The following is a 25045-nucleotide window of genomic DNA, read 5'->3' on the forward strand; positions in this document are numbered from 1 at the left end:
CAGCGAGAGTGCATGAGTGTGCAAGAGAGGCATGATGAAGCCCAGGGAAGGTGTGTTAGGGTGTACAAGAAGTTAAGGCATTTGCAAACATTGAGGGTTGGGTGGGGAAAAACTAACATGAATGATTTGCAACATTTCCTACTGTCTTCCCCAGTGATTTTCTGGGGAAGCCTGCAGGAAGAATCTCCCCAATGGCAATCATGGAATTATGGTGGGGGCCCTGCAACGGGTTGTAAGTGCAATCCAGCTGCCGAGTGCCCAGATCGTAATCATGGGACTTCCTAACATAACTCTGAAAGGTCCCTGGACAAACGGTCATAACTCAAGAACCACCTGGAATCAGATTGGGTTTGGCCAGATTCCAAGGCTTGTCCGTAATTCCAAATTGTGTCTCAATCTTCCACTCTTGGCAAACGCCCCCTCCTCCCAATTACATTGGGGTCCTGAACACCGTCCTTTTGGAGGCCCGGGATGGCTCACCTTTGCTTTTAACCGCGTCCACTCTCGTCGCTCGACCCTGCGGAAAGAAAAGGAATATCAGCTGGGGAGCCCCCAAGGCCTTCCTTCTCTGACCCCCAACAATTGCTAAAGCCTCGATACCTTCCCTGACAGCCCCACTGTTAAAAACCATCCCCAAACAGCATGAGACACTGCCACCCCCCAAATCACACTGCTAAGAACTGAGCATTGGATGAGGTTGCGCACCCACCTTACAAAATCTAGCACACAGATTTGAAGCATATCGATTCAGAGCGGTCGCAAACCGCCAAAAATCTTTGCAGGGGATTTCAACGGCCGCCTGCAAGACATTTGCGCGACCAAGCAAGGCCACAACAACAGGTTCCAAGCCCGGATAATTTGGCCACAGTTGAACCCGAATTTTAATGCGCGGGGGTGCAGCGTGTATCGCTGTGTCTCCTGACACCCTGCTTTTCAGAGTCATAGTGGATATATAGTACATAGATACACAGTAGATACATAGTAGATCCAATAGCAAGTTCCTACCGGTACAGTCAATGCCATCGTACCGCCCAGCGAAAACGGAGCCGAGTGTGTGGAAGCAAAAATATCACACACGCGCACAAATCCCCTCACGAGATTTTGCTTCCTGAGCATGAGAGTGAGAGACCCAAACCCAAAATCTCGCTCGGGCAAGTGTGCACAAATGCCAGAGAGCTGGAACTGCGTGCACAGTGCATTGATAGCAGTGGGAGCGGAGCAGGTAATATATATAGGGAATTGTTACAAGCAAAGGAACAAGTAATAAAAGGGCTGACGAAATATTGGCAGGATGAGTTAGAAATTGATGAATGGGATTTGGAAGGCATAATTGAACATATTAAAAGAGTTAAAAATACAAGGATAAGAGAGATGAGAAGAAAAATTCTACATAAATGGTATTATACACCAGTACAACTAGCACGCTTTCAAACGACGATGAAAGGAAATTGTTGGCATGGATGTAAGGAAAAAGGAGTATTTATGCATATGTTTTGGGAATGCAGTAAAGTCCAAAAATTTTGGAAGCAAATGCAAACGGAAGTGAATAAAATTACGAACAGTGACTGGAAATTAACCAAGGAAGCAGCACTATTGATAAAAAATAGCGAGGTAAAAGAATACAAAGAAATCAAAACTGCAGCGATAGAAAGTGCCCAGGCAACTATAGTGCTTGGGTGGAAAGATGCTAATAAAGGGACGATAAAAAATTGGTGCAGGTACCTGGTGGATCACATTCACTACGAAATTATGGAAATTAGATTACATAATTATAATGAAGAGAAATTAGTAGCAACAATGAGGCGGTGGGAAAAGGTTAAAAATCATATATTAATATTAGTAAGCGATGCAAATGTAAGAAATAAAATTCAATCACTCTATAAAGAATGAGCAAGGTCACCTGGAGAGGAGGTAAATGAAAGATATAGAATTGAATCTTCCCTGGTGGAGGGATTTTGTTTGTTTGGTGATGGTACACACATTTATGTTTTGAATTTATGTTTCACCTTTTTGTTAAAATTTAAAAAAATAAAAAAAAATTATTTTTAAAAAAAGATAGCAATGGGAGCGGCAAACACCCCCCCCCCGTGCTGCCCTCCTCCTCCTCCTCCGAGACCCCTCTCCTTTACCGCCTCTTGCTGGGGATGAAGCCCAGTTCATCGCTGTCGCCATCTGGATGGACGCGACGCGCCTGCCACCATTCCTCGTCGGATGCGTCGATGACGTGAAGGACGTCGCCGAAGTGGAAACTGAGTGCTTGGCTCAAGAAGCCACAATCCTTGGTCTTGTCGTAGTCAAAAAGGGCCCTGTTCAATAGGGGGGGGGGTTGCAACAGGCGAGAATGTCAGAAATAGTTTGGGGTTTTTTTTGGTTTTTTTTAGCTTAGTTTAGTTTGTATAGCAGTTTATTTATGATATTTAATTTAATTTTGTTGTTATTATTATTTTATTCCGTTGTATTTCTTTCTTTTTAAACATTTTTTACAAATAGCACAAGTCAGTGAACAAAACTAACAGACTTTCCTCTTTCTTGTTCCTCCTCCACCGAAACAGCGCTGTGAGTTGGTTGGGCTCAGAGTGAGAGACCCAAACTTCATGTCTACATTGGGACTAGAACTCACCGTCTCCTGATGATTGGCTCAAGGTAACCCACCTGTCTTTCATGCCTAAGGAAGAACTAGATCTCCCCACTTCCTGGTGTCTATCTGGGTGCCTTCACCGCTAGACCAAACTGGCTTTCAAAAACAAATGATATTTAAAAAAAAAAAAACCATTGTAAATGTATTTATTCAATTGATATGCCAGGCGCCTCACCATGAAACGACTTTTAAGGTACGGGGAGACTTCGAGGTAGACCCTAACTCAGTCCGTGATATTTTGGCCTTCTCTGTTGGCAGAGTTTTGCAAATGCGGGGAGTAACCCCCACCAACTAGCCACAGTTCACAACTATACTTAATTGAAGTCTTCCATGAAAAAAACACTGTAGCAGGCTTTCTTGTAAAAAAAATATACTTTACTTATCTCCTTAGCAATTATCTCTCTCTAAATAAACTTATCACCTTTACATTTAACCAGTATAACAAACCACCCACAATACAGTGATACCTTGTCTTACAAACTTAATTGGTTCCAGGACAAGGTTCTTAAGATGAAAAGTTTGTAAGATGAAACAATGTTTCCCACAGGAATCAATGGAAAAGCGATTAATGCGTGCAAGCCCAAAACTCACCCCTTTTGCCAGCCAAAGCGCCCGTTTTTGAACCCCATGTCCAGACTTCCGTGTTTTTGCGATGCTGCAGGGGAATCCTAGCAGTGCAAAAATGGGTGCTTCGCTGGCAACGGAAGTCCGGAGGTGGGGTTTCCCAGTGAAGGGAGCATCAGTGAAATCGCAGCATCGCAAAAACACCAAAGTCCTCAAAACCCCACCTCCAGCCCTCTGTGTTTTTGTGATGCTGCGATTTCACTGATGCTCCCTTCACTGGGAAACGTACAGAGGTGGAGTTTCCCATGGAGGGGAGCCTCAGGGTAATCCCAGCAGCGTAAAAACGGGTGCTTCACTGGCAACGGAAGTCCGGAGGCGAGGCATCCCAGCAGCGGCGGTGGGTTTGTAAGGTGAAAATAGTTTGTAAGAAGAGGCAAAAAAATCTTAAACCCCGGGTTTGTATCTCAAAAAGTTTGTATGATGAGGCGTTTGTAAGACCAGGTATCACTGTTCAACTACTATTACATCCACCACTGCAACCACCCACAAACCACTAACCACACCCATGCAAGGGTGTTATTTCTTTTATATAGGTTACAGCCAGTCAGGTTGCAGTACAGATAGTAAACCCATGATTAAATACTGATTATGGCTTACATCAACCTTTCTTATGCCAACAGACCAATTTTTTAAAAAAGAAATCATAAAAACATTTAGCCCCTGCCCTTGCTTAGCGACAAAATTTCTGACCTCGCCCATATCAAGGACTATCGGTAAACTGGATATTTTCTCTAGCCATTCCTTTCCCTTTATCTCAGCAAGTTCCAACCAATCTTGGCCAACTTCAAAAACTAACCAGGATGAAAGGATGAAACACCACCAGGAAAGTTCATGGGCTATTAAAAAAAAATAACAGTCACACCACCCTGGTGGGTTTTTTTTTCTTTTTTGGACACCCCTGGACTCAGAGCTGGGGGTCCTAAGAGCTGGGGGCTCACCGGATGTAGAAGCCCCTTTTGGGGTTACTCCGAAGTGATGCGGTTCCTGAACCCAAACTGCTGTTCATCAACTGTTCCCGGAGATCATGGATCTTGGCTTCAAAGCGGCTGTATTCTAGAATGGGGAAGAGATTTAAGAAGAAGGACTTCAACACCCAGAATTCAACCGTGGGAACTTTTAAGAGGTGAGGACTTCAACTGCTTGAATTCAATTCCCAGAATTCAGAATTAAGAGGTGAAGTCCTCACCTCTTAAAAGCTCCCATGGTTGAATTCCAGGAGTTGAAACCTTTGGGGGAACATTTAAGAGGTGAGGATTTCAACTCCCAGAATTCCCCAGTGAGCAGGTGGGTCTATCTCTTCTCCCCCCAAAATCTTACCATCTGGCTTATACTGGGCGATAATGGTGACCGTCTGTCCGGCGTTTTTCAGAGCGATGGCAGCTTGTTCGTGAGTAGCGTTCCTGAGATCCACGCCGTTGACCTGTTGGGAGAGGTTAGTAACCAATCAGAACAGAGCTTTGAAGGGACTTTGGGGCAGGATTCACTATTCCAGACAGGCAGCTGTCAAGTCCCTTTTTAACAATATCCAGTGATGGCGCACCCACAACTTCTGGTGGCAAGGAGTTCCACCGGTTAATCTTTTTTTGTAACATGAGGCAGAATATTCCAGGTGTGGCCAAATTAAGGCTTTATGAAGTGGTACTAGTCCTTCATGTGATATTGAGTCTACGCCTGTCTTTATACAACCAAGAATTGTATTTGCTTTTTTGGCTGTTGCTGGACCCTGCTGGGTATGATAAGCACCATTATGAATATAAATATAAATGTAAATGTAATAAATATAAATCAGTACAATAAGCAGTATGATAAATATAACAACTATGTATATTATAATAAGCAATATAATAAGGAGTATAATATAGAGTCCCTAGGAAATTGGATGGTATACAAATTTAAATAAATAAACAAATAAACAAATAAATAAATAAAGCAAGTAAATAAATAAATAGCAATATATTATCTTTAGTATAATAAGCAGAATAATAAATATTATTTATTTATTATTTAGATTTCTATGCTAAATAATAGAAATTATTATTATAATATTTATTTATTGGATTTGTATGCTGCCTCTCTCCGCCCCTCTTATAATACAGTATAATATTATAATACACATATATATTTAATACAATAAGTAGGATAATAAATATAATAATTATCTATAGTATAAAAAGAAGTGTAATAAATAGCAGTATATTATCTATAGCATAATAAGTAATATAAGCTGCTAAATTTATTTATTTATTTATTTATTTATTTATTTATTATTGGATGTATATGATGCCCCTCTCCAGCATATACATATATTGTAAAAATATTATAGTATAATAAGCAATATAAGGAGTATAATCAGCAGTATAATAACTATAATAATAAATATAATATTTAACAGAATAACAAAATTGGAAGGGACCTTGGAGGTCTTCTAGTTCAACCCCCAGCTCAGGCAACACACCCTACACCACTTCAGATAAATGGTGGTCCAAGATCTTCCTAAAAACGTCCAGCACTCACAACTTCTGGTGGCAGGTTGTTCCACTGGTTTGTCTTCACTGTCAGGAAATTTCTCCTTAGATCTAGGTTGCTTTTCCTCTTGCTTACTATAATAAGCACTGTAATCAACCCCACACGCAGCCTAACGCCCATTATACTGCATATCAGCATCCCCCCCCCGGCCCGGCCCTTGGGGTGGGGGAGGGTCTTACTGAGAGGATCTGGTCCCCTTTCCGAAGCTCTCCACTGAGGTCAGCTGGTCCTCCGGCCAGGATAAAGGAGATGAAAATGCCCTCGCCGTCTTCACCGCCCACAATGTTGAACCCCAGCCCTGTCGAGCCACGGTGGATGACGATGCGTCGCGGTTCCCTGGAGGGAGACGAAAGAGGAGGGTGTGAAGCGGAAGGGCCCCGGGCAGTCATCCAATCCAGGGGTAGGCAAAGTTGGCTCTTCTATGACATGTGGACTTCAACTCCCAGAATTCCTGAGTTAGCATGGCTGGCTCAGGAATTCTGGGAGTTGAAGTCCACAAGTCATAGAAGAGTCAACTTGGCCTATTCCTGATCTAGTCCAACCCACTCCCAACCCCGGCCGGAATTGAACTCCACCCATGGCCGCGTGTGAAACGGCTTCAACTTCTTCTGGTTGTCTAATCCGATTCCTTCCTTCGTAACTCGGTCAGATCATTAAATTCAAAGTGTTGATTATGACCTACAAAGCCCTACCAGATTACCTCTGGGACCGTCTTCTGCCTCATGTATCCCAGTGGCCAGTCAGGTCCCACAGAATCGGCCTTCTCCAGGTCCTGCCAGCCAGACAATGTGGTCTTGGCAGGGCCTAGGGGAAAAGCCTTCTCTGTGGTGGCCCCAGCCCTCTGGAATGAACTCCCTCTGGAGATACGCACCTCCCTCTCCCTCCTGACCTTTTGCAAAGCTTTGAAGACCCAACTCTCCCGGTGGGCATGGAGACCTTGAGTTACGAGGTTGTCCCCAGCCGACATGAATGGCTATATTGAATGAACGTGGATGATTGTGTAAGAGCTTTTTATATTTTCACTAATTTTGCAGATGTTTTAAATAATTAGATTTCTCGTGTATATTGTTGTATTTACAATTCAGTACGCCGCACTGAGTCATTTCGAAAAGGGCAGCGTAGAAATCAATCAAACAAACAAATAGATAGGTAAGTAGGTAGATACTCGGATCTCTGCTTGGTCTCCTTTTCCAGACTAAACAATTGGGGTGGCTGATAATACAAAAAACCTAACGCTCTCCTAGGTATTTAATTTAATTTAATTTTATTCTACTTCTATTTCACCCAACCCCGTAGGACTCAGGGAGGCTTACAACAATTAAAAAAATCAATACAATAGTACAATAATAAAAAGAAGTCGAACAGTAACAGTAAATAAAAACCCATTATGACCCTAACAAACCCATTATTGTTGTGGTTGGCTCTGGGCCAGCTCCTGCCCGAAGGACTGTGGGGGTGGATGTGGGTGAATCCTCCCAGTGTCAGAGGCCAGTTTTACTGCCAACTGCTTCTGACAGCGAAGTGATAGTCGCCCCGTGAGTGATTCATCATCGTTATCATCACTGGATTCAGAAGGTGAGACTTTCATTGATGTGCACAGATGCAGGGCAATGTCACGAAAAGAGCAGCTGCGTAAATACTACAGGAAATAAGGTAGTTCCCCTGTGGCTGAGTGTAATTAGACTAATTGGGGCTGCTATTAAATTGTCAGCGTTCTGGCCTCTGGGTGTGGAAGTTTATCCGTTCGGTAAAGGAGGACATGTATTTGGTATCAGGATTCTACAAGGACCCTCTTTGAACTGTTTCCAGGACTTTAGTCAAGTTTGTGACTTTGCGAACTCTTGAAGGAAAGTGGCTGTGACGTCTTCACAGCTGCTTGTTATCTGCTTTGTGTTTGTTTATTGTTTTTCACGGCACTCAAGGCAGTTGCTTTGAAGGTGAGCACTTTGCCTGACTAAAAGTGTGTTGGGCTCCTCTTTTACTTTCGATAAAAAAACAGTGTTATTGACTTACAACTGTGTGTGTCTGGATTCCTACCTTTGAACTTAATTGAGGGCTCCTGCCAAGGAGCCCCGGCAGAACAGAATAAAGTTCCACCCCTCAGACACACACCGTTCCAGTTTGGGTGGTTTGTTCCTGTGTGCTTTCGTTTTGCCAGCACTTGGTTTACCATGGCTGCTAGTGTGGCTGAGATGCAGGTTGTGTTTGAGGCTCTGCGTCTGGAAATACAAGCCTTGATGCAGACGGTGCTTCAGCTACAGAACCAGGCGGATGTGTTGTCCCAGTTTTGCGGCAACTGACGCATGTTTGCAGCCTTCCTCAGCCAGGTGCAGCTGTTAATCAATGCACAAATGATACATTTTCCAAGGGATGCAGAGAAGGTGGCGTTCCTCTGCAGCTTATTGGCCGGCCCCACTGGCTCATGGGTGTCTCCACTGCTGGACCGAGATAATCCGATACTGCAGGATTATACCGCTTTTTGCGCCCAGTTGCGAAGGCAGTTTTCGGATCCGGTGCGGGAGCAGACGGCCACAAGGGCCGTCTCGGGCCCATTAGCGGAATATAGGAGGGACTTCCGCAGTCTCATGGTGCAGGTGCAGTGGAATGAGGCCGCGTTGATGGAGGCGTTCCAGGACGGCTTGTCAGAGACAATGTTGGATGAGCTGGTGCATGAGGCCTTGCCGGACACCATGGATGGGCTGGAGCAGCACTGCTTGGCCATTGAAGCCCGGCTGCTGGCTTGAGAGGTGCATTGAGCTGGGCGGTCCTCCACCTGACTTTCTGGTGTCCCACCTGTGCCTGCTCCGTGTCGGGGGGTGTCCACTCTGCCAGTTCAGACTCCGGTTCCTGCACCCCGTCGCTTCATGCCAGCCCTGCCTCCTCGCATGGCGGATCGTGCCCCTGCGGGGGAGCCCATGGATGTGAGCTTCGTTCGATCTCACCTGACCCCAGAGGAGAGGGCTCATCAACATGCATCAGGTCTGTGCTATTATTGTGGGGGGGCAGGTCATTTTGCAAATGCCTGTCCTTGGAAACGGCGGAGCACGGCTGCTGCCGCTGTCTCAATTCCTCCCGGCCCGACTGATGCCACCCCGACTCCTCCAGGACAGCTTCCAGAGTCTGCACCCCATGTTTCCACCACAGTACTTGATTCCCCAATGTCAGTTCCCATTCCCCTGGTTTCTCAGCCAGCAGTTCAGTCGGGAAGCAAGGGGAGACCGGCTTGGTGGCAACGCTAGGTCGGACCGGTATTTAACCTTCCCAGGATTCTTTGGCTGAGGACCCCTGATCGTACCAACACCTAACGATTGCTGTTCAAATCCATGTAGATCGTCGTACTCGGTCTATTGCGGCTCTTGCCCTCGTGGCTTCGGGGGCTACTACAATCTTCTTGAATGAGGCTTTCGCACATAGACATTCATTGCCATTGTGTCCTGTGGAACCTCCGTTGACTGTAGAAATGATTGATGGGCGAGTGTTGTTGTCCAGGCCCATCCGATTCCAGACCTTGCCGGTGCATATCGGCATCGGGACCCACAAAGAGGCTCTCCAGTTCTATGTCACGTGAGATCTCCATTTTCCTATAGATTTGGGGTTGTCGTGGTTACGTGCGCACGATTCTCATGTAGTGTGGTCTCAGAACATAGTCACGTTTTCCAGTCTGCAGTGTGTGGACCATCACCGCCATGTTTGCGCAGCTCAAGGGCCCGGAATCCCCACGGCAGTTTTACCTGAGTGCCTCACAGACTTCACTGATGTGTTTAATGAGAAAGAGGTGGATCAGTTGCTGCCACATCGACCCTAGGATTGTGCCATTGAACTATTTCCCAATGCCAAGCTTCTGGCTGGCTGCTTATATTCCATGTCTGGACCCGAATTAGTGGCCCTCAAGGACTTCATAGACAAGAATCTTGCCAAAGGGTTCATCAGGCCCTCAACCTCGCCTCTCCCAGCACCTATTCTGTTTGTCAAGAAAAAGACTGGAGACTTACGTCTATGCTGTGATTACCGATGCCTGAACATTATCACAGTGTGCCACCGGTATCTGTTGCCGTTGATTCCTGAGTTGATGGAACGTTTATGAGCTGCCAAATATTTTCCAAGAATGATTTACACAGCACATATAATTTGGTGCGGATACCGCCGGGGGATGAGTGGAAAACCGCATTTGGCACCTGATATGGGCTTTTTGAGTATACCGTGATGCCCTTCAGTCTCACCAATGCCCCGATGGTCTTCCAGCACTCGATAAACGATGTGTTCAGGGATATGCTAGACCATTCTGTGGTCATTTATCTTGACGACATTCTTGTGTACTCCCCATCACAGTCCAGTCATTTGGGGCATTTGAGCCGGGTTCTGCACCGTTTGCGAGAGCAGAGTTTATATGCCAAGTTGGAGAAGTGTCAGTTTTTTCAGACCACCATCGAATTTCTAGGGCACGTCATTTCTCCTGGGGGCATAGCCATGGACCCGGGCAAGGTGTCGGCTCTCAAAACCTGGCAATCCCCACAGAGGGCGAAGGACGTGCAGAGGTTGTTGGGGATTGCAAACTATTATCGCACGTTCATCCCAGGTTTTGCCGATCTGACCGCACCTTTCACTTGCTTGTTGCAGAAACATGTGCCATTTCAATGGGGTGAGAGGGAGCAGAAGGCCTTTGTGGCTCTCAAGGACACTTTCATGAAAGAACCCCTGCTGCAGCATCTGCTGTCGCCATCGGCACTGTGCTTCTACAGACCCGTCCAGAAGGTGGCACCCTGTTTCCATGTGCCTACCACTCCCGTAAGCTCACGTCCTTGGGGTGGAACTATACGTTTTGGAGAAAGAATTGTTGGCGGTCAAGTCTGCATTCAAAACATGGAGACATCATCTTGAGGGAGCTTGGCACCAGGTGGAGGTCCAGACGGACCATCGGAATCTGGAGTTTCTGCAAACGGCCCGAAAGTTGAACCAACAACAGATACATTGGTTGTTCTTCCTTGTGAGGTTCAACTTTCGGATCCAGTACATGCCGAGCTTCCCAAACCCCAGAGCGGACGCTTTATCTCGGAAACCTGAGTTCCTGCATCCCAAAGAACTGGCCCCGTTACAAACGATCCTGTCAGCGGAAGCTTTGGCTGCTACCCATGACTCCATTGATTTGCGGAGGAGTATTCATGAGATGCAGCGGGGGAATGGATTTGTGGCACAGCGGATGCAGGAGATGGTGCCCAATTCTCCCTGGACATTTGTGGATGGACTGCTCCGGTACTGGGTCAGTTGTACGTACTAGCAGGACCGCTTCACGGATTAATCATGTCCCAAAGTCACGACAATCCCGCGGCGGGTCATTTTGGCTTGTTCAAAACATTGGACTTAGTGTCCCGAACGTTTTGGTGGCCATGGCTCCCGGATGATGTTCACTCTTATGTTAACACATGTCAAGGTTGTCGTGCAGCCAAGTCTGCTATAGGGCCCCCACCAGGATTGTTGCAGCCAATGCTAATGCCCACGAGGCTGTGGGGAGCTGTGTCCATGGACTTTGTAACAACTTGCCAATGTCTTCGAGGTTCACCACAGTGATGGTGGTGGTGGACATGCTGACTAAAATGGCACATTTCATCCCATGTCGCTGGGTGTCCACAGCTCAGGTCATGGCCCAGTTATTTTTACAGAACGTTTTCCGGCTCCATGGGCTTCCAGATCGGGTGGTGTCGGACCGAGGGACCCAATTCACGGCATGGTTCTGGAGGGAACTAATGTCCGCGTTACAGGTGCAAGTTTGTCTCGCTTTGACACAACACCCTCAGACTGATGGTGGCACCGAGAAGGTTATTGGTGTTCTTGAGCAATACTTACAGTGCTTTGTGTCGGACCAGCAGTCCGACTGGTCACGTTGTCTCCCGGTGGTCAAATTTGCTTTTAATAACACCATACGACTCATGCCTTTCTATGCCAATTACGGGTTCCATCCTCAGTTTTTCCCATTAACCCTGTTAGATTTCCCGGTCCCAGCAGTGGAGGACTTTCTCTCGGAACTTCACGCGGTTCATGAAATGGTGAAGCGATATCTGATCAAGGCCAAGGAGGACTACAAGCGGTTTGCTGACCGGTTCTGGTGAGACGTTCCCCTGTTGGTCATTGGGGATAAGGTGTGGTTATCCACGAAACACATCGCCTCGGAGTTACCCCGTCACAAATTGGATCCACAATTCATGGGCCCTTTTCCGATCGAGCAGGTCATCAATCTGGTGGTGTATCGTCTCACCTTGCCTGCCAACCTGCATGTCCACCCCGTCTTTCATCGTTCCCTCTTGGTCCCTGTTCATCCCAACTGCCCACTCCGTCCTAATGTACTTATCCTGCCTGCACCCTGTGTTTGAGATCACCTGCCCAACGTCATGATCCACGCCATCCGGGACTCCCATTGGGTGGACGATTGCTTTCAGTACTTAGTGCAATGGGTGGAGGGCGAGCCAGACGATTGCTCATGGGTGGAGACTGCATTGGTAGATGCTCCCGCCCTCATTCAAGCATTTCATGCACAATTTCCGCAGAAGCCCTGTCCCTTGCGCTGGAGTCAGGGGAGGGGCCTTCCGGGGGGATGGTGTTGTGGTTGGCTCTGGGCCAGCTCCTGCCCCAAGGACTGTGGGGGTGGATGTGGGTGAATCCTCCCTTTGTCAGAGGCCAGTTTTACTGCCGACTGCTTTGGACAGCGAAGCGTCTGAAGCAGATAGTGGAAGTGAAATGGGATCATCAGAGGGGGTCATGGCAGACAGCCCATTAGATAGTCGCCCCATGAGTGATTCATCATCGTTATCATCACTGGATTCAGAAAGAGAGACATTCATTGATGTGCACAGATGCAGGGCAATGTCACGGAAAGAGCAGCTGCGTAAATACTACAGGAAATAAGGTAGATCCCCTGTGGCTGGGTGTAATTAGACTAATTGGGGCTGCTGCTAAATAGTCAACGTTCTGGCCTCTGGGTGTGGAAGTTTATCTGTTAGGTAATGGAGGACGTGTATTTGGTATCAGGATTCTACAAGGACCCTCTTTGAACTGTTTCCAGGATTTTTGAACTAATCCATAGTCAAGTTTGTGACTTTGCGAACTCTTGAAGGAAAGTGGCTGTGATGTCTTCCCAGCTGCTTGTTATCTGCTTTACGTTTGTTTATTGTTCTTCACGGCACTCAAGGCTGTTGCTTTGAAGGTGAGCACTTTGCCTGGCTAAAAGTGTGTGGCTCCTCTTTTACTTTCGATAAAAAACAGTGTTATTGACTTGCAACTGTGTGTGTCTGAATTCCTACCTTTGAACTTAATTGAGGACTCGTGCCGAGAAGCCCCGGCAGAACAATTATAATACCCAAAAGGCCAATCTTAACAAATTTTCCCAGGCCTGTCGATGAAGCCAGGTTTTAACAGCTTTTCAAAAAGCCAGTAGAGTGGGAGTAATACGAACATCGGGGAGGAGTTGGTTCCACAGAGCTGGGGTGGCAACAGAGAAGGCCCTCCCCTGTGGTCCTGCCATCCTACATTGTTTAGTCGACGGGACCTGGAGGAGACCGATTCTGTGCCATCTCATAGGCCTCTCTGGGAGGTATGTGGCAGGAGACAGTCCCATAAATAGTCAGCTCCCTAACCCATGTAGGGCTTTATAGGGGATAACCAACACCTTGAATTGTGCCCTGTGACTAATAGGAAGCCAGTGCAGCAGGTGGAGTGTTGGTGTTATATGGGTATAACGAGGTACACCCATAACAGTTCGCACGGCTGCATTCTGGACTATTTGCAGTTTCTGAACACTCTTCAAGGGTAGCCCCATGTAGAGCGCATTGCAATAATCAAGACGGGAGGTGATGAGGGCCTGAGTGACTGTGTACAAGGCTTCCTGGTCCAAATAGGGCTGTAAGTGGTGCACCAGGCAAACCTGGGCAAAAATCCCCCTGGCCACAGCTGAAAGATGGTGTGCAAGTTGTAGCTGTGGGTTCAGGAGGACGCCCAAGTTACAAACCCTATCTGAGGGGGTCAGAACCTCCTCTCCCATCAGAGCAATGGGTGGATAGATGGAACAGTCCTTCAGAGAGAATGTCCAGAACCACTTGGTCTTGTCTGGGTTGAGCTTGAGCCTGTTGGCTCCCATCCAGACCCTAAAGCTTTTCTTTCTCTTTGCAGGAGATCCTTTTTTTCTTATGGGGAGGCTGCCTGTCAGGCCCAAGCTAGAATGCTTGCAGGTTTTGGCCTGCCACCCTAATCCTTTCCATCATCCGCTGCAGGGTCCAGGGCCCTTGGCATCTTGGTAGCCCCCCTCTGGACCAGGGGGTTTCCAACCTTGGCAACTTGAAGACTTGTGGACTTCAACTCCCAGAATTCCTCAGCCCAGCTTTTCTGACTGAGGAATTCTGGGAGTAGAAGTCCACAAGTTGAAGTCCACAAAGTCTTCAAAATTGCCAAGGTTGGAGACCCCTTTCTCTGGACTCAATTCCAAACTGAACCTGTCTTTTTGTAAGGTGGGTCACCAAACCAAGATTAACTCCAAAGAAGACACACTCCAGACCCCCAATACCCTCTATAGTCCTTGACTTGCAACCGTTCCTTTTAGCGACCATTGGAAGGTCATGACAAGCACTGGAAAAAAAACACTTTCACCCTTAGAACCGTTGCAGCATCACACAATCAAAATTCTGACACTTGGCAACCGACTCATATTTATGATGGTTGGAATGTCCTGGGGTCGTTCCCATTGATTTGACTTGTCCGAAGGTCACAAACTGGGATCAAACTGGGGTTACACAGTCGATGGTGATTGGCTCAATGACCATCTTACTCAACAGTGATTCGCTTAACAACCATGGCGAGTAAGGCCATAAAATGCGGGCAAAGCTCATTTAACAGCTGTCTCACTTAACAACATAGTTTCCTCAACGTGCTTGGTGCTGAATCCACAACTGTTTTCAGCACCAAGGACAGTGGATGGTTCTGCCATGTGGCAGGTGCGGGGGAGGCCACACCCCCAAAGAGGAGGAGCCAGTACTTACCTGGGAATATCTTCCTCCCCCATCAGTTCTTTTGGGATGGGGGAGTACCTCCGAGGAGAGGTGGGGGTCATGGCTTGTGGGTAGTCGGTACCCAGGTAACTCTGACCAATTTCGTTGTCGAGGTGATGGGAATAAGCTAATAATAATGATAAAAAAGGAGGAGGAGGGGAGGAAGAAGAAGAGGAAGAGGAAGAGGAGGAGGAGGAGGAGGAGGAGGAGGAGGAGGAGGAAGAAGAAGAAGAAGAAGAAGAAGAAGAAGAAGAAGAAGAAGAAGAAGAAGAAGAAGAAGAAGAAGAAGAAGAGATTAATTGAATTCATATGCCACTCAGTGTCCAAAGGAAAATGCCCGGAAGCAAAAGTCAAGGAAACACAATTTTTTAAAAAAGGGAGTTGGATTCTACTGAGACAAAGGCCTTTAGTTGAGAATTTGCAAAGGTCTAATAAATGCATTTCCCCAGTCATTAAGAATACAGGTCTTTCTCTCATATCCAGAGGTAATCATAATCATCATAATCATCAAAATAATCATCATAATCACAATAATTACAATCATAACAACAACAACATGTTAGTGGTGTTAGTTACACTGTTTGTAAAGTTGGTGTTTCATTTTCTTTTTCAATGTTATTTTTAAATGCAAATAAATGTAATAAAAAATATTTTTAATAACAACAACAACCCGAGATGTTTAGTTGAGTCTCTTCTGGAGCAGCGATGGTAGTTCTCAATGCCATAGTTGACTAGAGGTACCTCTGTTATGTCCACCCCACCCCCAAGCAAGAGACCCTCCACCATTTCTGACAAATGGTAGTCCAGTCTTTTCTTGAAAGCCTCCAGAGATAAAGCTCCCACAACTTCCGAAGGCAACTTCTGTTGATTTTTCTCACTGTCAGAAAATTCCTCCTTGTTTCTAGGTTGAATTTCTCCTTGTTTAGTTTCCACCCATTGCTTCCTGTTCAACCCTCAACCCTCCCTCTTCTTTGGGGCAACCTCTGAGATATTAGAAGGCTGCTATCCTGTCTCCCCTGGTCCTTCTCCTCACTGTTCTTCATATGTTTTAGCCTCCAGTCCCCTAACCATCTTTGTTGCTCTTCTCTGCACTCTTTCTAGAGTCTCAACATCCTTTTTGCACCGTGGCGACCAAAACTGGATGTAGAACTAACACTATTTCTTTCTTTCTTTCTTTCTTTCTTTCTTTCTTTCTTTCTTTCTTTCTTTCTTTCTTTCTTTCTTTCAACTTCTGTGCTGCCCAATCCCAAAGGACTCAGAGCAGCTTACAACAATATAAAATTACAAATACAAAGTGTGCATTATAGAGTGGTGTTAGTACCTTCCTAGTCCTGGATTGTATCCCTCTGTTCATGCAATGTAGGATTGCATTGGCTTTTTTGGCAATTGCTGCACACTGTTGGCTCACATTCAAATGGTTGTCGAATTAAGTACAATCCCTTTCACAGTGACCACTATTAAGCCTGGTAAATTATTAAGCTTCTAGCTATACCCGGCCATGCTTTGCTGTGGCCCAGTCCAGTGAAGTGGAAAAGAAAGAAATGAGAAAGTCCGTGTTTAAATTTTTCAACCTCCTGCTCAATTTACTCAGAATACGAGAGTTTGAAGAGACCTTGGAGGTTTTATAGTCCAACCCCCTGCTTGATTATACCATACAGTTTGAGGGGATTCACATTAGAGAGCAGGGTGGCATTTGTACATCTCTCTCCCTCTCTGTCCCCCTGTGGTTTAAGAGACTGGCCCGATCCATCTGCCAAAATACAATAAGACCAGCCTACCTCACAGGGTTCTTGGTTCCACCCAATCATGGGTGGCAAACCCCACAGTTTGCAGCCAAACCTGGTTTCCTGTGGCAGTTGATCAGCACGGTAGTTGATCAGCAGCCAATCAAAATGCACCTGCTATGCTTGTCACCAGTCTCCATGCAAAGCAACTACCTGTCTTTTCATCAGCCAATCAAAACATGCCTCCTATGATTACAGTAAATTCTATGTTTTGGGGCAGTTTTTACTTGTCACAGATGGGATATCTATATAATATAGGTATATCATAAGGGCTGTGTTCAAATGGAATGCTGAGTCAAAATTTCAAAGCAATCGGCTAAGTACTTTCTGAGATTAGCCCCGCCTAACAAAGATACATTTACATTTTTATTAATATAGATTAAGTCACTCACAGGAAGTGAGGTCAGGAGGGGCGTAAGAGTCATTCAAGTCAAGGGTGGTGGGCTTGGCCACCTTCAGGTAGACAACATCAAAGGTGTTCTTCAGAGCTGCCACGGCATCTTCGTGCATAACGTCCTCCAGACTGACGTTGTTTACCTGTAGGGAAGGGATGAAAGGGTGGTTGATGGACTGGCTCACCTGTGGCGTTGGGTGAAGCCACACAGCATCCCACCCAGTCCATTTTCATCCTAGCTAGTTGCAAACGGAGTACCTCTACCTAAGAACACCTCTACTACTACTACTACTACTACTACTACTACTACTACTACTATTACTACTACTACTACTATTACTACTACTATTATTATTATTATTATTATTATTATTATTATTATTATTATTATTATTTAGACTTGTGTGCCGCTCTCCTCTGAAGACTCAGGGCGGCATACTTACAAACTTTTCTAGATAAGAACCGGGTGTTCAATATTTTTTTGCCTATTCTCAAGAACCATTTTCCACTTACAAACCTGAGCCTCCAAAACTGTAACCGGTAGGGAGAAGCCTCTGTGGGGCCTCTCTAGGAATCTCCTGGAAGGAAACAAGTCCAGAAAAGGCAGGGAGCAGCCTCCGTGGGGCCTCTCTAGGAATCTCCTGGGAGGAAATGGCCAGAAAAGGCGGGGAGAAGCTCCGTGGGGTCTCTCTAGGAGTCTCCTGGGAGGAAACAGGGCCTTCACCCTCCCTGTGGTTTCTCCAATTGCACACATTATTTGCTTTTACATTGATTCCTATGGAAAGAATTGCTTCTTCTTACAAACTTTTCTACTTAAGAATCTGGTCATGGAACAAATTAAGTTCATAAGTACATGTACCACTGTATCTGCTTGGCTCTGTATATCTCTACTGTGGCAACTTAAAGAGGTGTCAACTCCAACTCCCAGAATTCCCAGCCAGCATAGGAAATTACACATCTGAGGTGAAGGGAGATCTAATCCCACACTCACTGAAGGATTCCCTCTTGTGGAAAGTTGTGGAGTTTCCCCCCCATCTATGCCCACAAGAAGAAGGAGCCAGTCACATCGCACATCATGACTTCAATGAACCAGTTCATGAGTTGAGTTGGGTTGAGTTGAGTAAGGTTAAATTAGGTTGAGTTGAACTGAGTAGAATTGGGATGGGTAAAAGTTAATGTCAGGCTGAAGCCATCATTTTGAGTTGGAGACTATGGCCTGCCACAAGTAGAATAGTACTGTGGGAATTGGGGAGGGGTGGTTGCATGAGAGGGAAAAATACTAGCCGCAACAAATTATTTCCAGAGATTGAAGGTCATCTTTTGTTCAGCACCAGCTGGAAGTACAGGGGAGGATTGAGAGAACTGCAATGGTCCATGTGATGAACTTGTGGGTGTGGAGACAAGGGATGAACCTTATGAGCCGGGGTGGCGCAGCAGGTAGAGTGCTGTACTGCAGGCCACTGAAGCTGACTTGTAGATCTGAAGGTCAGCAGTTCAAATCTCATCACCAGCTCAAGGTTGACTCAGCCTTCCATCCTTCCGAGGTGGGTAAAATGAGGACCTGGATTGTGGGGGCAATAGGCTGGCTCTGTTAAGTGCTATTGCTAACATGTTGTAAGCTGCCCTGAGTCTAAGGAGAAGGGTGGCATAAAAATTGAATGAATGAATGAATGAATGAATGAATGAATAAATAAATAAATAAATAAATAAATAACCTGGGTCGAGAACTGTAGAAAAAGTTAGCATCGGGTTGACTACAGTTAGTAACCAACACAGCTCTGTTAATAAGTTGGAACTTGGAAGAAGGCCAAGATTTGGACCCTGATTTATTTCTCAGATATTAATTGGAATGCTGGCAGCTAAATTAGGTTGACTGAAATTTATTTATTGTTAGAGTTGAAGGGGACCATGCAGGTCATCAAGTCCAACCCCCTGCCTGAGCAGGAATCCTAAAGCACCCCAGCCAAGTGGCGGTCCAATCTCCTCTTGAAAGTGTCCAGAGTTGGGGAATTCACAACCTCCGCAGGCAGGTTGTTCCACTGGTTGATCGCTCTGACTGTCAGGAAGTTCTTCCTTACTTCTAGGTTGAATCTCTCCTTGGTCAGCTTCCAGCCATTGTTCCTCGTCCGGCCCTCTGGGGCTCTGGAGAATAGAGTGGCCCCCTCCTCTCTGTGGCAACCCCTCATATACCTGTATACAGCTGTCATGTCCCCCCTGCCCCTCCTTTTCTCTAGGCTATCCATGCCCAGTTCCCACAGTCTCTCTTCGTAAGTCTTGGTTTCAAGTCCCCTAATTATTTTGGTTGCTCTTTTCTGCACCTTCTCCAGAGTTTCAATGTCTCTTTTGAAGTGTGGTGACCAGAACTGGATGCAATACTGAGTTGGGTTGATCTAAGGTTACATTAAACTGAGTTAAAGAGTTGTGTTTAGTTGAGTTGGCTTTAACTTCAATTGAGTTGGGATGAGTTGAGTTGGGTTAGGCAAGGTAAGGTTAAATTGGGTTGAGGTGAATTGTTCGGTTGGGTGAGGTTTCAGTTAGGTTGAGAAGAGTGAAAGCGTTGGGATTGGTTGAGTTTAGATTTAACTTCAATTGAATTGAGATGATTTGAGTTGGGTTTGGTAAGGTTAAATTAGATTGACTTGAACTGAGTTGAATAGGGTTGAGTAAAAGTTGAATTAGGTTGAATTAAATTGAGTTGGGCTAAGTAAGGTTGCATTAAGCTGAATTGAGTAGTTAGGTCGAATTGAACTGGATGGGTTGGGTTAAGTTAACTTGAATTTAGTCACATTGAGTAGAGTTGAACTAAACTGAACTGAAGGTATCTGAAGCAGTATGACTAATTTGGCCAGCTCTCTCTTCTGTCCACCATTTTAATCTCCTCTGGAATTATCTGGTTTGGGCTATGTCTAGATTTAACTTTGGGGGAAATTAAGTATTTGTAAGACAACTCACACCACCCTGGCCACCACAGCCCAACCCAGTCGCTTACCGCTAGGATTTTGTCCCCGATCTGCAGCCGCCCGTCTTTGTGGGCTGCCCCGCCCTCAATGATTTTGGTAACATAGATACTGTTGTCCCCAGGAATGTGTTGGTTGCCAACACCACCCGCAATGCTGAAGCCCAGCCCTGTGGAGGAAGACCAGAGAAAGAAGTTTGTGAGGTGGTGAGAGACAGAGAACGGTAGAGAGTGGGTGAAAAAACATCTGGAGGGAACATTTTTTTAGGGCTGAATTCCTTTCCCCACAATTTTAAGGTGGTCCCATGCAATCAGAAGGACGACCAGACATAAATTGTCTTCTAAGGAAGACAACCTTGGCAACCTGAAGATGTTTGAATTACAACCCCCACAATTCCCTAGTACTAATACATTCTTTTTGCCATGAATATCCATTGTGGCCTGCATTCTCTCTTGTAACCCCTTTCTCTTCAATCTCTCTGTTTTAGGCAAAAGGAGAAAAGGCATGAGAAGCATTGATATAGCCTAATACATTCCTTTTGCCATGCATATCCATTGTGGCCTGCATACTCTCTTGTAATTCCTTTCTCTTCATTCTCTCCGCTTTAGGCGATAGGAGAAGCTTTGATTTAGCCTAATACCTTCCCTTTGCCATGCATATCCATTGTGACCTGCATACTCTCCTGTAATCCCTTTCTCTTCGATCTTTCCGTTCTAGGCGATAGGAAAAAATGCACGAGAAACATTAATTTATTGTAATACGTTCCCTTTGCCATACATATCCATTGTGACCTGCACACTCTCTTGTAATCCCTTTCTCTTCAATCTCTCCACTTTAGGGGATAGGGAAAAAAGCATATACATCCAATTAAATAAATAAATAAAATAAATAAATAAATAAGAAACATTGATTTAGCATAATATGTTCCCTTTGCCATGCATATCCATTGTGGCCTGCACACTCTCTTGTAATCCCTTTCTCTTCAATCTCTCTGTTTCAGGTGATAGGAGAAAAGGCATGAAAAGCATTAATTTAGTCTAATACATTCTGTTTTCCATGCATATCCATTGTGGCCTGCATACTCTCTTGTAATCCCTTTCTCTTCAATCTCTCCGCTTTAGGCGATAGGAGAAGCATTGTTTAGCCTAATACCTTCCCTTCGCCATGCATATCCATTGTGACCTGCATACTCTCCTGTAATCCCTTTCTCTTCGATCTCTCCGTTCTAGGCGATAGGAGAAAAGGCATGAGAAACATTAATTTAGTGAATACGTTCCCTGTGACCTGCATACTCTCTTGTAATCCCTTTCTCTTCAATCTCTCCACTTTAGGGGATAGGAGAAAGACTTGAGAAAAATTGATTTAGCATAATATGTTCCTTTTGCAATGAATATCCACTGTGGCCTGCATACTCTCCTTTAATCCCTTTCTCTTCAATCTCTCAGTTCTAGGCGATAGGAGAAAAGGCATGAGAAACATTAATTTAATGTAATACGTTCCCTTTGCCATACATATTCATTGTGACCTGCACACTCTCCTGTAATCCCTTTCTCTTCAATCTCTCCATTCTAGGCGATAGGAGAAAAGGCATGAGAAACATTGATTTAGTGTAATACGTTCCCTTTGCCATACATATCCATTGTGACCTTCATACTCTCTTGTAATCCCTTTCTCTTCAATCTGTCCATTCTAGGTGATAGGAGAAAAGGCATGTGAAACATTGATTTAGAGTAATACATTCCCTTTGCCATGCATATCCATTGTGGCCTGCATAGTCTCTTGTCATCGCTTTCTCTTCAATCTCTCAGCCTTAGGCGATAGGAGAAAAGACATGGGAAACATTGATTTAGCGTAATACATATCCATTGTGGCCTGCATACTGTCTTGTAATCCCTTTCTCTTCAATCTCTCTGTTCTAGGCGATAGGAGAAAAGACATGAGAAACATTGATTTAGAACAATACATTCCCTTTGCCATGCATATCCATTGTGGGCTGCATACTCTCTTGTCATCCCTTTCTCTTCAATCTCTCCACTTTAGGGGATTAGGAGAAAAGGCATGAGAAATGTGCGATTTAGCGTAAGGTGCCTTCACCCAATTGGGAGCTGGGGTTCATCGAAGCAACAGAGCCCCTAAAGAGAAGGAATGTGAGGTCCCTGGGAAGTCGGGTGGGGGCCAGAAGGGGAGGGCTCACCTTTGGGGCCTTTGATCAGCTTAATCTCGATCACCTTCTCTGCCAGAGGTTTCCTGCGCATGACGTAGAGCCGCACGATGGAGCCGGCCTCCTTCAGCGCCTCCACTGCAGTGCTGTGGGTCACTTCCCGTACGTCCACATCGTTCACAAAGAGGATGCTGTCATTGACTCTGTCCAGAGGGGGGGGAGAAAAAAAAATCAACCCCCATCCCCCCAAAAATCAGGTTACATGGTCCTCGTTTAGCAACCATTTGGAAGAAGTGACGTGGACGTTTTTCACAATTACCGCCATTGCACAATAGCTGTGGTCACGTGATCCACATTCATTGTCTCGCTTAACAATGGAAATTCGGGACTCAGCTGTGGTTGTTAAGTCGAGGACTACCTGTAAATAAATTTTTAAAGGGGTGTGTGTGTGTGTAGGTGGACCATTGCTATTTTAGCCCACCGTCTCCCAGAAAAATCAGATGCGAGCTTACAGATGGTCCTCAACTTATAAACATTCTTTTAGTGACCGTTCAAAGTTACGACATGGGTGGGGAGTATCTTATGACCACTTTCCCCCACTTATGAACATTGTAGAGCCCTCATGGTCACAGGATCAAAACGGGGCAAAATTCACTCAATGTCTCGCTTAGCGACATAACTTTTGTGTTCAATTGGGGTCATAGGTTGAGAACCACCTGCATGGGGTGTCTGTCTTGTTTTCAAGCCTAAAAACATGGCACCTAAAAGGTGACAACTTTAGCCTGTCTCGGGGGGGGGGGTACCACGCTCAGCAGGATTAGAGGGGTGGGAGACCACCAGGAGAGCCAGGTTCCAGTCTGATCTGAAAAGTGAGCCAAGCAAGAAGCCGAAGAGTGAACTCTGCAGGGGGGTCAGGAGGATTCCCCCCCGGGGCCCCCCCCTTGACGCTCACCGTAATCTGCCATCCTGAGCAGCTGCCCCTCCTGGGATGATTTTGGTGATGAAGATACTGGGGTCATCCCCAACATGAGGATTGTCGGTGCCTCCAGCGATGCTGAAGCCCAGTCCGGAGTTGCCCTGCGAGAGAGTAAAGTCTCAATGCAAATGCCCTCACCATCTTGGTGGACCGTAAGGCCTGTGGACATCAGCTCCCAGAATTCCCCAGGCAGAAAGGCATCCTTAAGACTTCAACTCCCAGAATTCCCCATCCAGCTTGGTGGACCTTAAGACCTGCGGACTTCAACTCCCAGAATTCCCCAGCCCTCATAGTGGACCTTAAGACCCGTGGACTTCAAATCCCAGAATTCCCCAGGCAGAAAGGCATCCTTAAGACTTCAACTCCCAGAATTCCCCATCCAGCTTGGTGGACCTTAAGACCTGCGGACTTCAACTCCCAGAATTCCCCAGCCAACATGGTGGACCGTAAGACCTGTGGACTTCAACTCCCAGAATTCCCCAGTCAGAAAGGCATCCTTAAGACTTTAACTCCCAGAATTCCCCATCCATCATGGTGGACCTTAAGACCTGTGTACTGCAAATCCCAGAATTCCCCAGCCAGTTGCATTAACACTTCACATGATATTTATCCCTATTTGCTTACTCTCTTCGAATCCCTTCCTCTGCAGCCTCTCTCCTCTGGGGGGGGGGGGGACCCCACGCATTCTGGGAGTTGAAGTCCCCAAATCTTGCACACGTTTGCAAAGGTTGAGAAACAGTGGCCCTCGTCCCCCTTCGTCTTAACACAGACACACAAACACACACAAAACTTACCCTCTCTAAAGTGATCTCTTCATATTCCATCTCGCCTTCGGTTCCATTTACCTGGTGGGGGAGGGGAGGAAAGGTGCACAGTTAGAGAGATTGGCGGAAGTAGGTCACTTGACTGATCCCAGAGGGGAAAAACCTCTTTCGGAAGAACCTTTGGGGCAATAGGGGGAAGTGTCGGTCGAGGGGGCATGCAAGGACTGGAGGGGGGGGCTGGCCGGAGGTCCCGGGGGTGGGGAGGCGGCGACAAAGTGGACCTCGGCGGGAACTCACGTAAGCTGGTGCTTCTAAAGTGTCGGTGTTGACAATGACGGGTGGAGAATTGGCCTGGAGACAACAGACAGAGACAGAGAAAAAGAGAGGAGGGGGCAAAATTTATTATACGGCTGCCCGGCCATCGAGGTTGCCACGTCGCCTAAATCTCTTTGGCAGGCTTGGTCTTGCAAGAGCCAGGAAGACCCCCAACCCCAGGGGGCTTTCCCCCACCCACCTACCCCTTGTGCATGCACCTCAAGACCCTTCTCCGGGCCTTTCCTACCCCCCACCCCTCAAAATCTCCAATCTCCCTTCCGAAGCCAGAAACGCCACGCAATGAAAAACCCCTATTGAAAAGGAAAACAATAAATCAATCAATAATACAATCCGACCAATAGTGCAATAGGTTGGTCTCCAAAGGTGGGGGCCCTGAATATTGGGGTTGGGGTCTCCGATTGAGGGAAGCGAGGAAAATGGGGGCAAAGGGAAGGACAGGAGCGACGGGCCCAGGGAACTCCGAGCCTGTTGCTTGCAATACCGATTCGGCACACCGAGAGACGCTGTACCACCCGATAGCAGTGTGTGTGTGTGTGTGTGTGATGCCCCAATCTGTTTGGCCTGCAATCTCAAGTGGGCTGAAGTCCCGCTTTCGGCTCCCCACCCACCCACTCACCTCTCTCCCCCCCCCAACGCACACATTCTTTCATTTTGCACACTTATTCTTCGGTGGCCACTGACAACAGTCGTCACGGCAACGCCATGACAACAGCATCCCTCTTTCTGGGGATGCAGATGAAGGGGACCAGCATTGGGTAGGAGGGGCTCACACCGGCCTCTCCCTCCCTCCTTCCTGAATTGTGTGTTTGGGGGGGGCTATTTGAAAGTGGGGGGCAACCCCCCCTCTCTATCCCCC

The 25045-nt window shown here is 46.4% G+C and overlaps 1 protein-coding gene across 2 annotated transcripts in view; it reads right to left on the bottom strand.

Annotated features, from left to right (window-relative positions):
- The window catches only part of DLG4 (discs large MAGUK scaffold protein 4), a 145634-nt gene that overhangs the window by 10468 nt on the left and 110121 nt on the right, over positions 1-25045 (bottom strand). For both annotated transcript variants that reach the window (XM_070729671.1, XM_070729670.1), the window contains exons 5-16: positions 24151-24204; positions 23884-23934; positions 23066-23190; positions 22147-22316; positions 19985-20121; positions 16994-17138; positions 14809-14944; positions 5968-6124; positions 4580-4682; positions 4201-4315; positions 2130-2306; positions 481-517 (exon numbers count right to left, since the gene is read on the bottom strand). In XM_070729671.1, the coding sequence (XP_070585772.1) occupies positions 481-517; positions 2130-2306; positions 4201-4315; positions 4580-4682; positions 5968-6124; positions 14809-14944; positions 16994-17138; positions 19985-20121; positions 22147-22316; positions 23066-23190; positions 23884-23934; positions 24151-24204 (1407 nt within the window). The remainder of the gene's footprint in view (positions 1-480; positions 518-2129; positions 2307-4200; positions 4316-4579; positions 4683-5967; positions 6125-14808; positions 14945-16993; positions 17139-19984; positions 20122-22146; positions 22317-23065; positions 23191-23883; positions 23935-24150; positions 24205-25045) is intronic.

The sequence above is a fragment of the Erythrolamprus reginae genome, chromosome Z, assembly GCF_031021105.1.
Source record: "Erythrolamprus reginae isolate rEryReg1 chromosome Z, rEryReg1.hap1, whole genome shotgun sequence".
NCBI lineage: Eukaryota > Metazoa > Chordata > Lepidosauria > Squamata > Dipsadidae > Erythrolamprus > Erythrolamprus reginae.